The 14,784-nt window shown below is 41.1% G+C and overlaps 1 protein-coding gene across 7 annotated transcripts in view; it reads left to right on the forward strand.

Annotated features, from left to right (window-relative positions):
- Window positions 1-14,784, forward strand: part of LOC126521348 (uncharacterized) — a 93,045-nt gene that overhangs the window by 37,018 nt on the left and 41,243 nt on the right. For 4 of the 7 annotated variants that reach the window (XM_055065933.2, XM_055065932.2, XM_055065934.2 and 1 more), the window contains exons 9-19: window positions 103-165; window positions 2,769-2,906; window positions 3,603-3,701; window positions 4,942-4,999; window positions 5,278-5,364; window positions 5,655-5,714; window positions 7,748-7,816; window positions 7,914-7,979; window positions 8,448-8,564; window positions 12,576-12,638; window positions 14,019-14,081. In XM_055065933.2, the coding sequence (XP_054921908.1) occupies window positions 103-165; window positions 2,769-2,906; window positions 3,603-3,701; window positions 4,942-4,999; window positions 5,278-5,364; window positions 5,655-5,714; window positions 7,748-7,816; window positions 7,914-7,979; window positions 8,448-8,564; window positions 12,576-12,638; window positions 14,019-14,081 (883 nt within the window). Of the gene's footprint in view, window positions 1-102; window positions 166-2,768; window positions 2,907-3,602; window positions 3,702-4,941; window positions 5,000-5,277; window positions 5,365-5,654; window positions 5,715-7,747; window positions 7,817-7,913; window positions 7,980-8,447; window positions 8,577-12,575; window positions 12,639-14,018; window positions 14,082-14,784 lie in introns of all 7 variants that reach the window. The other 3 variants (XM_050170028.3, XM_050170030.3, XM_050170027.3) reach the window with 2 other exon arrangements.

Genomic DNA, 14,784 nt, shown 5'->3' on the forward strand with positions numbered 1-14,784 from the left:
TTGTCATTCACAAAAAGGGAGGGAGGTTCTTTCTTCGTGTTTCTTTTTGTGCAGAGACTTCAACTCTGAAAGGTCAAGCTTAACTGAAATGCTTTTTCGCAGGAGTCTTTGAAGAAAGCGTTACAGGAAAAGCTGGAAGCTCTTCGACGTGTGCAGGAGCTGGAGGTATGCAACTACTCTACAGCCCAAGCCTACTTTCTTGGCGTTTTCAGCTCGACCTTTTTCTTATAGTAAAACTAGGGAATTCCAAAACAACAGTTGTTTTTAGTGATAATTTTAATACTGCAGGTCCTGTTGAGTTCAGTGAAATGTTTGAAAATGTGATTAAGTGAATTGCTTGTGCTTACTGTGGAAGATGTAGACTTTTTTGTTGATGTAAAGAGGAGGTTTACCATGAAACATTGAATACCCTTTCCTGGTGTTTGGAAGTCTCCATTCTTTTATCGCTCACTAACTTAGACCATTTTCTTTGCAGCAGTTGTCAGTGAATCAGTAGAGCCGCTATGTACTGAGAGCATTACTATTGTGATCAGTGTGTATTTGAGTAGAATAGTTTGTTGCTCCCCATAGATAAAGGTTGCTATTTGTACTTCAGTGACAGAGCTGCTTCCATGATAGGGTTGTGCAACACATCTTTGTATCTGCTTATACAGCCTCCCTTTCGGATAATTTTAATAGTGTGTTTAAATATGTTCACCATTAGATGCTTGCCTCTTCAGAAGTACACTGAATCTATGGGAAACAAAAGAGTGTTTCAGCTCTGTTATGATTACCAGAAAAATCTTAGACAGGTGCTCTATTGCCTTAAAAGGAGTCTACTCTACTTCTCGGGTAGCGTAATAGCATTGTGCATTAAAACGAGGACACAAGAAAAAAAACATAAGATACACTCACAGCGTCGCGCCTTTATCATATTGTTACGAGTATAAAACTATTTCCAATATATTTACAAAGAGCGAACGTTCATGAAGACGAAAGGGAGCCCAGCCTGACTGTGTCCACTTTTCATCATCTTCAGGGCCGTCATAGTTCTCTTCGCCTCATCGTAACGATTTGTGTACCACTGAATAGGAATACTCCTACAGCTGCAAAGCCCATTGTCCAAGCCTCCCCGTGGGGTGTTTAAGGATGTAAGCCAACAGAGAGCGAGATGGTCGGTGACAATACAAAAGGACCGGCCATTTAGGTAGGGACGGAATTTCGCAACTGCCCAGACAAGAGCCAGACAATCTCCTTCAATAATGGAGTAGCTTCTCTCCAAAGGTGACAAAAGGTGGCTGGCATAAGCAATAACCCAGTCTTGACCACACTGAACTTGCACCAAGACAGCACTGATTCCATGGCCACTTGGATCGGTGTGCACCTGTGTCGGGGCTGAAACGTCGGAAGTGGCTGAGGACAGGTGGGGTGGCGAGTAAGGTCGTGAGACAAAGAAAGCGGCAGCTTGGGTGGGGCCCCATGAAAAAGGCAAACCTTTCTTTAGGAGGTCTGTAAGGTGCCGTGCTGTGGAGGCAAAATCTTTAACAAAGTGGTGGAAATAAGAGCAAAGTCCTACGAAGCTGCAGACATCTTTTGCCGAGTGTGGCACAGGAAAGTCCGACAGCGCAAATTTTTCCCGGGTCAGGTCGGGTACCAGAAGCATCAACCAGCTGTCCAAGTACAGTTATCTGATGATGGCCAAAATGGCGTTCTTTGGGGGGTTGAGCTGCAGGCCAACCTCGTAAAATATACCAAGAATGGCTTAGAGTCGCTCAAGGTGTATGCCAAACATAGGTGAAAACACTATGACGTCATCCAGGTAGCAAAGACAAGTCCATTTAAACCCTTGAAGTAAACAGTCCATCATGCACTCAAAGGTGGCTGGAGCGTTACATAAGCCAAAAGGCATAACCTTAAGTTGATAAAGTCCATCCGGTGTTATAAAAGCTGTCTTTTCATGATCGAGATCATCCACAGCAATTCGCCAACACCCAGACCAAAGGACGATGGATGAAAAGTACCGGGCACCGTAAAGACAATCGCGGGCGTCGTCTATACAGGGCGAAGTGGAGGGTTACCGAAAGGGGTTTCAGGGCAGGGGGTCAACGACTGTGGCAGTGATGAGAAATATTGACCAATTCAGCTGCAGCAGAGACAGATCGGCTTGTCGTCAGTTGTGCACCATTCAGATGAATTCTGATAATGGGAAGGAAAGGGCGGGCTGCGGTAGGGCATGGTCATAGGAGTCATACTGGTATCAGGGTGATTGACGAATAGGTGGTGGGGAAGCCCAGGGGAGCAACTTCCTGGTGAACCATGGACTGGATTAAGGATATTGTGACGGTGAAGTTGTCCCAAGGTGTCTGCTTGGGGCAAGGTGGGAAACGCAGCTTTGAGTTCGCGACACACAATACGAGCTGCATTGTCACATGAGAGTAGTGGGCTGTCTTGGTCGATACAAGACTCCAGCAACTCCACCAAACGTTACGGGTATAAAACTATTTATAATATATTACAAAGATAATTCATGGAGATGGAAAAAAGCCTAGTGCAGCTGTTTTCACTTTTCATCTTCTCCAGCACTGTTGTCATTCTCTTCTTTGCCTCATCGTAACAGTATGTTCCGTCCTTGTGTCCTTGTCTGTAATGAACTACGCTAGCTTTACCAGTGGCACATCAACAGGCCCAAATAGCAATCTCAAATAGCAGTGGTGCCATCTTGCTTTCCTTTCCCTGTATGTCCCCTTGTAAGCAAGCACATGAAAAAAGCATCCACTTCTGCTTTGCAGTACACAGCCTCCAATAGTGAGGACGAGTGTGCTCGACTGCGAGAAGTCTACGAAGCAGCTCAGAAAGAAATTGGTGCCCTGGCAAACCGCGCTGATAAGCATCAAAAGGAAATAGTGCAGCTGCAGACCCAGCTCAAGGTTAGTCATCAAGGGTGCACGGTCTTGTTTCTAATGCTGTGCACACGTGTCAAGGGAAATAAAGGGGCAGCACCATTTTTCTGCACATGTCAGCCACTGTGGTGAGCTGCTGGTTTTTGTAACAGCCTTGCACCCTGCCATTTTTGGAAGCCTCCTTGCCCTTTGACCTGTTATCTTCTTCAGCATATTAACATACTTGTTCATGTAGTTCTCAGGATTGGCTAGAGGGCATAAATTTGATTACTAAGCTAAATGAGTAGATAACTAAAAACATTCTTGCCACACAGCTGTGGAATGTCTGTACTGTAAGAACTCGGTAATATCTGTTGATTGTTGCATAGTGCATTCCATGGGTCAGTGCAAGTGCTGTGCTATTTCTAATTGGATTTAGCAGCCTTTGTTGTTTTTTATTATTTGTGCTATATCCATGGAGTCAAGAAGGCATTGCAGTTGAGGGGGGTTACAATTTGCATAACAATCATAATATCAGCAGTACTTCTTTAGAAGATACTTCAAAGGACATTCTTCAAATATAGTACATACACTAAAGTATAGTGACAAGACATTCATTTCTCATATAAGAGCTGTGTTGTGCTTCTTTCATAGTTGGCATCTTTCCTACATTCTACTTGTCTTATTCAGTGTGCTTTGCAGTGAGCTTACATGGGAAAAAATCTGAGTTGTGTGTTTATGCAGGAAGCCGAGGAGTTAAATCAGACGATGACTGAGGAGAAAACTGCTCTGGAGAATCAAATCCAGGAACTCCAGAAAGCTGATCAGGTTCTTGCAGCAAAAGTGAGTTTGCTGCTACAAAGTTTCTTAAAAATTATAACCAAAAGAAATGTGTGCATGCGGGCAGTTAGTGCACGAACACTGTTTCAGCAGTGTTCAAGAGACATTTCTCACTATGAACAGTGAAACATAAGGCTCGTTGGTTCATCTTCGATCCTTATGCTAGAAACAGCATGAAATTTTTGCTAAAGAAAACGAAGAGGACCGATAGCTGCTATCTATCCTCCTCCTTTTACATAGCAGATTCTTTTATGCTCCTTTTGTTGAATGTGTGGTGCAGGCAGCAAATGTAGATTGATGAGGATTGCCACCATTGTTCAGCATATAAGCAGTCGTCTGAATTGCTTGTGCTTTAAAATAAAGCTTTAGATTCTGCTCAGCAGCAATTATGTATCTTTGTCTCCTGTTGCCTGTACTTGCATAATAGTAGTAAGGCTGCTCCATTATACCCCATCAGACACCAATTAATCATGTCCGTTGAAAATTTTGTTTCATCACATTTCTGCTTTAGAACAAATTAGTAATTTTCAATTCTACAGTAAGCTTTCTCAAGTTGGCAGGACTCCTTGCAATAACTCTTTATAGAAACATCAGATATGAGAATCTAAACTAATTCAAGCTGCTATACTTGGAAGGCACCTATCCAGACACTTTAAATATATGACTGATATAAAACATTGTAAAAACATTGGAAGAAGTGAACTACATGAAGGCAATTCAACAGTGCAAGGGCAAACATTCAGCTGTCTACCTTCCAAATCTTTTTACTAAAACATTTTGCACTCATTATTCAATCTTATAGCACTGGCCTAATGAGAAGTGCTTCAAAATGTTTGCAACGTAGTATTTCTTTAAATTTTATAATTTTGACGCATTAGCTTCATGTGCACAATTGTGCTCAATTTCATCATTATAGTCAAAAACTTTGCTCCTATCACATTTGAGAATGCTGAAGTTTTTTCTCTTTTTATTCTTTCTGTTCTCTTTATTGCAGTAACTTACATAACCTCACATGGTATGAAGTATTTGACTTAATCAATAATCCACTTACACGGTTGTTCTCACTTTTGAAGTGTAATTTCACGTTGCTTCCTGTCAGCTGCGTTAAGCAAGTCAACATGTAATGTACTGTGTATCTGGATCTGGCCTACTCGCGTAGCTGTCACGTCGCAGTCAAGTCGGTAGCTGACATACATCTTCGATTTACCACTGACAGTCTGTCTTATGTTCTTTTTATTTCCAGATTGAGTCTCTTCGAGCAGACAATGATTTTGCTAAGGAACAGTTATCAGCCATGAAAGGTTCGTTCTCAAAGGTTACTTCACCAGGTTGCACATATGCATTATTTTGTGTTGGGAACACTAGCAGGAAGCGTTTTATATTCAAGGCATGTCCTAATCTGCCTAAAATAACTCTTAAGGAAAGTGAATAGTTTTCCTAAACCCTTGTAAAGTTAGCACAGTCGAATCATCTATTCAAGCCAGGATATTGAATTGATGATACTAAGACCTGCGCCTTTGCATTGGTTTATAAAGTGCACTTCATTAAACTAATTGTGCTCTTTCTTTCTTTGTCGCAGCTCGCTTTGATCAAGTGAAGAAAGCGCAGTACATTGAAGATGGCTTGGAAACATTGAATTCTAAGGAAAACATGCCAAACCATGATGGTGCGTTCCTGGAGGCTCCAGCTATTGTGGAGCCTTGTATATATTGTTTTAAACCTACATGTTAAAGTAATTGGTGTTCTTGATTGTATATATTCAGTTTCACAATACTTTGGAAAAGTGGTCCTTTCTGAAATAGGAGATTTGGGGTTAATTTTAAGAGCTTGGACCTTTATTTCTTGTAAAGCATATTCTATCTCTTCAGGCTTCATTTTTCTTTTTTATTGTGGCCTTGTGCGCATGTGGATTCACAACATATCTTCATGAGATCTGCTTTCTCTTTTTTTTTTCAGACTCAAAAGATTCTGAAGATGTGCTCTTTGAAAAGAGCCTTGCTGATGAAAGCATGAAAGGTGACTGCTTTGTCAACTTTCATGCTGAACCATGGAACAGTTTTTGAACATAAGAAAATGTTGGCAATTTGTAGATGAGGCTCTTGCAAACATGTGAGACAGATATTATTGCACTGCGTGCAGCAGAGTATTAGCAATGGCTTGTCAAAAACAACAAAAGCTCGCTGGTTCTCTTCTTCACAGTCAATGATGCAGCTATATTGCAATTTATTGGCCGATCTTGTGATTGTGAAAGCATTCTCAGTAATCTAATACTATAATTGCTAGTCTTGAGTTAAATAAAAAATGCACATGTCTCAATAAGAAAAAAAAAGTATTTCATCTTTGCACATCTTGTCTACACATGCCAGTTGCGCATAGCATAGATAGCACAGCCACCACGAGTGCCTTGGTGAGACTATCACACTCACGTATGCTGATAGGTCTCTCTAAGTCACATAACTCCAGTTGCCCAAGCACCCATCTCGCTTCAAGAAAGATGGTACGCACCAGAACCGGATGTAGCGTCAAACTTTTGTGTGGCTTCCAGCGTGCTAGTGGAGATGAAAAGAGAGAGAAAGCCACACATCAGTGCAATAACTACCTCTAGCCCCAAGGTAAAGGATTCGAAAAATTTTTGCAGTGGGAGGCTTGTGAGGTGATGTCCTTTAACCCTTTGAGGGTCAATGACGTCAATATACAGCACCACGAACAAGCCCAAGAATGGTCGATGCCGTATATTTACGGCGCCGTCTGTACGTTTAAAAAGTGGGCCAATTTCCTAGCGCTTTAGTTTGTCATGTGCTTCCACTGTGTGGGAATACAGGGAATTTTTCTTGCGCACCTCCCTCTCTTGGTTTCGTTGCATGGTTTGCTTTAGAGCTAGTTTGCTCCCGCGCGTCTATCTGCTACTGCTGGCACATTGTCGTGCGCGCGGGCTGGCAGCAGCTTGGGTTTTGTTCCGCGGGCGGTTTTATCTTCTTGCACTTGCAAAACTGATGGCTATCTCGTAACTAATCGCTCAAAGGGCGACCACCTCTTTCTCGCTCATTTAGTGCTCACAGGGGTGCGCATAGGAAGGATGCCACCGTGCATGCGTTTCCATGGCATCTTTTTTTTTTTTTTTTTTTTTTTTGGCACTCGCGAAAACGAATTGCTTTTGGTTGGCGATAAGATGAAGATTAACGGAAGTTTGTCACATGTTGTGCTTTTTTGACAGGCACACAACTGCAGTTTTTTTGAGGGTGCATACCTATGCAGTTCGATTACGCTATGGATGTACATATTAGTGTAAGAACAGGAACATTTGAGTCTTGCAAAATATTCTTGTGTGCGCATTTTCAAGGACTTGAACTATGTGTATAAAGATGCATCAAATTTTTAATTTTTATAAGTTTATTTCCTTTCTTACTATTCATGAATGAAGAGTACATATATACCTACTCAAAATATTTTTTTCTCGCTTTACGGTCACCCTAGAAAAATTGCGGTAAATTTTTTTCTGAATAGGGCCCTAAGAAGAATTGAAATCTGCAATAAAAAAAATTGACCCTGGGCGCTCGCATATGGCGAAAAAAATAGACTCTCATAGGGTTATTAATGAGGACATTCTATGATTAATTAGAGAAGTGTTTTAGGGCCCCTTCAAAATCTAATGAGCTAGTCTAAAAAGACATGTCTCTTAGTTTTGGCATAGGCATAGATAATGTTCATAGACAATTCCTGTGACAATTCATCTGTACTGTATACATCAATAATTGGCACAATATTATGCCTCTCTGGTAATTGAGTATTGAAACATTATTCAGGTGGATTAGTTTTGAAGTGAGGATACCTATTTTCAGAGAACTGATAATCACGAAAATTCTGGTGCAAATCTCCTGCATTAAGATAGCTATGGCTAGGTCATTTTCCCACAGGCAGTTACTAATTAGTGTTCGGTCCATTCCCAAATTTGATAGCATTTTGTATGATGCTAGCTTTGGCTCAGGGCCATTCTCTAGAGTAATTGCCTAGCCAATAGTCATTTATAACAGTTAACATTTGCATTTCAGAGTCTCCAACACAACCAGAGAAAGAATCTGAGCTGTCGGAAAGCAAGGAGATGGAAATCAACCTGAACTGTAAGTATTATGTCTTCAGGGTACAAAATTTAATAATCTTTTACAGTGAATTCATGTTCATTGAAATTTACACGCAGCATTTTCTTTTTTCTGCTAGCCACTATGGAGACAACTCTAATAGAAAAAGAAATGACACAGCGTGTGCTGTCGAATGAACTCCAAGGTACATTTCAACTTCACATAGAATACAGAGCCCTCGTGAGCATGTGTTGGTGCATATATGTTGTGCATGGGCAGGTAACTTAAATGCGTAGTCAACTTCGTACTGTGTGACATATCAGACATCATTAAGAACGGCTACTCTGCAATGAGGAAATGTGATAAAATAAATCAGCTGTATTGAACAGGAAGGACAGGTGTTAGGTGCATTGGGCATATCACAATAACAAATTACCCTGGAGGCTGGATTTTTTTTTTAATAGAGCTTTTACAATGAATTGAGATACTTACAATATACCTGTTTGTTATAACATAGCAACCAATGTGTGGAAATTGGGATGACCTTGTCTTCTTGTGGTCAAGCTTGAGGGGTGCAATTGAATGTTCTGTAACTTTTTCTATGATAGCTATAAGTAGACCTACTTGTAGGGGATTTACATGAGAATTTTTGTTGTTGTCGTTGTTGTTTCAGCTAAGGTCTGTGAACTGGAAGAGCAGCTGGAACAGCTAATTAGCTTGGAGGATAAAGGAAGGGATGAGAATCAACGTAATGTTGAAGAGCTACAGGCTGAAATTGCTCAACTTCGGGGTGAGTTCTTCGGTCTGTATGCCTCTCTTCGCATGCCTCGCATGACATTTTGCAGAATTGTTCTGTTGCACGATTGTCCACGGGATTGTAGTAGATGTGATTGCTTGCACAACTGTCTGCTTCTGGGAAGTACGTGCCTGCTGCCATATAGCAAGACTTTTGTGTACAGGCTGCCACACCTTGCAAGTTGCAGCTATTGCAAGCTCTTGCCTTCAAAGAGGCATGTGATGTTGAAAAGATATTTGCAATAGTATTTTGCTATACTACTAGTATACCTGTTTATGAAGTATCTCATCATCGCACTTTCCATGACTGTGGAGTGCAAGGCTAGGGGACACATGAGAAATAGCATTGGACTTTGTGTATGGTTGGGAAGCAACTAAAGAGTCTTGAGTAAATAAACAGCGAATGAGTGCAGCATTGAGGAGAAAAGTGTATCACCGCTTCGTGTCAAGCTAAATATGGAAAATTTCGTGTCCAAACTCTGCTTTGCAAAATATAGTACTCTGATAAGCTTTGGTCAGCCTGACTATGTTTCTTGCTGCTTTATAAAAACCTCCCTTTTATGTAATGCTCCTGCGGGGGACTTTCAAGGTAATAAACTGAACTGAACTGTATTAATTGTCCAAACCATGTTTTAATCGCCATGTTTATTTTATTTATAATTATTTTTTTTACTATTGAGATCTACATGTCCTTGAACATATACTGAGATTTGAAAATGTCTGGGATCACAAAATTCCAGATCAAGGAGAGGGTTGCGTTGCAGTGCTAGTTGTAAGGCAGTTGAACTTGTGGCGTATTGTAGTAGGAAAGTTAGATTGTTATCACAACAACCTCCTGCCCATTGTTTTATAACATTGCAAGCTTTTCCATTCCACTGCATGCAGTAACAGGGTTGATGTTTAATTTTACTTGACAGTTTATAGTCGATGAACAACGTGGGCTTAGTACCTCTGCTAAACACAAACCCAGATGGAGATACTCCAATAGTGACATGTAAGCTTGCTCATTAGAGTATGGTTATTCTGAAGATAGGCAGAGCTTGAACATCACCCTGGAGCGAAACTGGAGAATTGAGACAGGCATAGCATTTGAAACAGTTCCAATCATGACATATACTTTGAAAGACTGCCTTGTGGCACCCTGCTCAACCTCTCAGAATGTGATAAAGGTTAGTGATTCACAATTTGGGGGCAGTCACAAGTTTGTACTATACTGTGCAAGTTGCTAGCCAGTGTTAATTTTTCTAAGCACTGTGTGCTTACTTCGGCACCTAGTTTGCTAGCATCAACAGTTGTGCTGTGTTTCTGCCTGCATGGCTATATAGTCTTGTTTACTTGCCGAGTATGCCCTGTAAAACTCTAGCTGTTTCCTTTTTTTTTTTAGCTGCCATGACCTGTTCACTTGTGTGTTGTGTTCACTGTTTGGGATTGAGCTTGATCTTGCATGTGTACTTTGTGTTTTCCAAACATTATCACAAGCACCGTTGTGGGCACACATTTATGATGTGCAACCAGCAACTGAGGCATATCACTGCACAATTTGCTGGTGGCTTGTATGATTTTGAGACTGCAGGAGAGTGCATGTGTGCTTTGCAGACTTCTTTGCATCTGGCGCTTGTGTGACAAACACTTGCCTGAAAGTTCGACATGATTTGCTAATTCAGTGTTTATAGCAGATGCCACTTAAGCCCATGGGCCAGTAATATGTTGTCAGATTCTGAGAAAAGCATTATTATATCACAGAAGAGCAAGGGAACATGCATTTCTCTGCTACAGTTGAAACCACTTGTAACAATCCCAGATATATAATGACCTATCAATTATAATGACCTTATTTCAATGCACTTACGATTTTGCAACCCCGCCTATTGAAACTGCTTGCAGATATAACAAACGTCTTTTAAATCGGCGTACTGTTACAATGAACACTTCGAACCTGGTCACAGTAAAGAGGGCACAGGTTAAGGACCAAAGCACACAAGCTCAACCAAACTGGGCGCATGGCAGCGCACGCCTCATTCCAGTCCAACTGCAACAATTATACGGCCTTCAAGATGAGCAAGCAACCACCATGCGTGGGTTTCGGAAGCCACGAAGGTCATTCACTTTTAAAATTGAGTCGTACCGAATGGCGCAGGGCGTGCACTGGCGAGTGCACCAGTGCAATATCAGATGCCATGACAGTGGCACTCTCATTTTTGCACACTTGTCTGTGCAGGCACCACGCACATTATGCCTATTTCAACTATTTGAAATGACTATCCATGTCCTTCATGGGAACTACTGCTGAAGCCTTTTCCTGTCTGTATACATGCGGCGTGAGTCGGCGAGAACGCTGCATCACGTGCTGCCGCCACGCAGTGTTGCAAAGGATTGGCGATTACTGTCATTATCAGTAAATCGCAGTTCGGCGGTACTGCATTTATGCATTGCCGATCGCTGATAGCGCTTTGCAGTGGGGTTGTACCTTTTGAACATTGCATTTTTTTTTTTGCTCATGAAGTGACATAGATAACGTAATTTTATGGCTCTTGTATGGCTGACACACAGTTGTAAAGCCGAGGCCACAATGTCGGAGACCTTTGCCGAATGGTGGCATGCCTCAGTAGTTTCCAAAGTTTACGCTTCCAGCCAAGTAGAATGCGTTCCTCTCTTGTGCAGAATATAGTCATGTTTCACTGGTAGTAAAATATATCGCAACCTTTCGAATAAGAAATAGCGAGTCTTCTTGCAGTTTCGAAATGACAGGTGATTGGAAACGGGCACATTTTGAAAGAGCTATACAATGCCACATCTTGTTCTTTAAATGGACATCCCTAACTGACATTTGCAGCTGGGTGTGGCAACGCACTGGGAACAAAAATAACACTGAAAATATGGTTTTTGTACTAAAGTTCTGCCAAATTGTAACTGCTGATGCCAGATTCAGTGCGGTTAATTTTTGAATTTTTTAAGGGTTATTATAACAAACTACTGATATAACCACCTTTTTTGTTTTTGGAACTATCGAGTTCATTATAAATGGGTTCGACTGTAGCACATCTTGGCACATGCACGTGCGCTTCAGCAGTCTCAATACTAGATGAGCCATCAGTAGATAACGCTGACATTGGTCATTACTCAAGAGACTTCTACTCACAACAGCATGGAACTGCGATCATGCAACTTGAAGGAGATAGGAAAATTTACAATCTGGAGGTCTTATAACCTTTTAATGAGTAATCATACCACTTGTCATCGTGTCATTATGCAATGCTGAACTACTAGCTATAGCTGAGCCTGGATGTTCAAAGTGGTGCAAAGTAGCTGAACGTAACAGTAATACCAATCACCAAAGATTTGAATCTGCCCAATTCTCATTTTGCTGGTCCTTAGTGCAGCTGCACTTTTGCATTGCCCACTACTCAGTTTGCCTTCAGTTACCACAAGCAGGTGAAAAGTAGGTTATTTAGTCAGATGTCATACAATATAGAATTTTAATGTATTATTTGTAAGAAATTATTGCTAAGCCTTCACTGGTCCATAAGAAAAGGAAGTTTGGGCCATTTATTATGTATCTAGCACTTTTAAAACATCCATGACAACATTAAACACAAGAAAAACATTTGCAGAAGACATTTGCTAATCCTGTGTGATCTTTTCTTCTTGTACTTCATTTCTTTTGCACTTTTCTAAACATGCTTCAGCATTATCTCATCAAATGCAGTTTGCCACATGACTGAGGTGTGCTTAATCATGGTTCCTCCTATAATACACTAATCTTTATGAGCTTACATAACACATTCACTTCTGCATTGTTTTATAACTACTAACAGTTGTGTTTTTGTTTGTGTTTTGCATGGATAGTGTACGTCATTAACCTTGTGCCTGTTTAACCCATACTTGGCCCCTCTCTCGTTGTGATATGTGACACGACCTTGCACCACTGGCACTGCTGCTGATGCTGTTGTGGGTGGCGGGAATGCCCTGTGCTGCACTGTGTGCCAACCCCTTCCTCCCCATGTAGACACTCGTGAACTCACAAGCCTCTACGAAAGACAGCAATCATGCATGTTGATTCTCATGCAAGGTTAGGCTGACGACGACTGGTACACGTTTTCTGCTTGACTTGGCACTTGCTCCTTGGCTGGCTTTCTCACTGCAATGTCTTCCTCTAAGTATGGCTGCCTCGTTGTCAAAACACTAACTGGGTGCCTTGATGTGGCCAGCTTATAATCCTTGATATGGCTGACGTCATGGACTATAGAAGCGCACATTGAGAGTCATTGCAGGAATGTACTATTGAACTAGTCCGTCAGCTTTGATCAATCAAGCAAGAATACTTTCATTTTGCACATTGTTCATGCATGCAACTACTATCTCTGTTGAGGTTACCGTAATGCACTTTATGTTGCAAAAAGTGACACAGTACTCTAGAAGCTGACACACTGGACACACTTCTCACACATCCATTTTAAAAACTCTTTCTCATGGCAGTGGTTTATTATTGACAAGTAGCTGAACACTTTGAACCAAACTTATAAACAAATAATGAGCACATAGTTGAAGTATGGGTGATAAATCATTAATAAAAAGTCCTAGTGCATATTTGGGATTAGCTTTCTAGGTGACTCTGTAGATGCATATTTCTGGAAATAATGCTAAACTGTATAGCACATCTGCTTTGCTGTTTTATCAATGTACATCACTGCAAAATCTCAGTGGAATTGGTAAAAGTTTTTCTCAGAAAAAAGCAATGCGTGCCTGAGTAGCCCTGGTAACTTCATGAAAAATAAAGTGCCACTTTTCTCCACACATATTAAAATGCTTAGAAAAAAAATAATGTGTAAAGCAGACAGTGGTGAGAAGGTAGAGGCACTGACTGGTGTAAGCATTAGGACCTAACTAAGTATTTGAAATGGAACCAACCCAGTAACAAGATTATTGAGCATTTTCAAGTGTCAAGCTGCATTCCCAACTTGCATGAGTTGATCCTTTTGTACATTGTGCATTAGAGAGATGTATTAGCATATTGCAAATTTGCACTTCATGCCTGAAATTTTATTGCATTCAGGCATGCAAAGCCATTTCTGCATTGAGGCTCTGGACCAGCACTTCCTTTTTTTAATTTAGGAAAATTTTATCACTTATTAGCACTGCCTTAACTATATCTTAACTTATGAAGTCTTCACAATTGCCAAATGCAATTTGAATTAATTTTACATGTAGATGTGCATTTCACTTGTGTGTGTGCACTGTTGAGCAAGCCATATTGTTTAGTACCTTAGAAGTCTTGCCAAAATTAGTTCCACATTGCCAAGTACATTTATGTAAATACATTTATCTTGCTTCGTGAATTTGTGGTTGAATGCTTTCTGTGCTTCAGCTTTTCAAGCACTGCATGTTATTGTGTTCATTTTGCTGAACTTGTTTTCTGAAACATCTTTTTATGGCTTCCTGCAATGTACAGAACTATTGACTGAATCACGTGAGAAGATAAATGCTGCACAGCTTGAGCTCGCTGCTATGAAAGGTGTGTACGATTGTGAGGCTGTCTTGTCTGCGACTTTGTTGTGAACGATTGCATTGAGACCCAGTGTGATGCCACCAAATGATGTTCACTTCCTAGACACACTAGTTGAATGAAATTTTCTTGTCTGGCAGCATGCTTTTAACACTTGCTAAAAGCAAACAGCATGTGCTGACACAAAAGTTGCACATGTAAGGTGTGTTTGAATACTGTCACGTAGTAGTGATGGAGAAAGCAGCAAAACCGTGAATGACCAAACTACCGTTTTGTTGGGTAAACCTGTGTCCTCAAAAACAGGCTGCACTCAAAGAACGATAGCGGCGAACGCGGCTGGCGATTGTCGAAAATCTGATCAGCAGGTCAAGTGCGTTGGCTTTTATACATGAGTCATTGAAGGTTCCAGAGTAATCACTGGTGTTCGCATGTCTACCAGAAAGTTCGCGTCGCGCATACATGCACTCAGATTACACAAGGTTTGGTGACAACAGACAGTGGATAGAACCATCAATGACATTCGAGAAACTTCCGATACATGCAGGTGTGTCCTGCACTAAGCGATAATATTTGTTAGACGGTGAAACGCGGTCACCGGATAAACAAGTAGACATGTTAATGCTCACCACTGATGGCTGGAAGAGACAGCGAAAGCAAGTAGTTACCATAGTAAAGGCCAACTGCCACGAAATTTTCGATCGCATAAAAACCC

This window comes from Dermacentor andersoni, chromosome 6, assembly GCF_023375885.2.
Source record: "Dermacentor andersoni chromosome 6, qqDerAnde1_hic_scaffold, whole genome shotgun sequence".
NCBI classification, from domain to species: Eukaryota; Metazoa; Arthropoda; class Arachnida; order Ixodida; family Ixodidae; genus Dermacentor; species Dermacentor andersoni.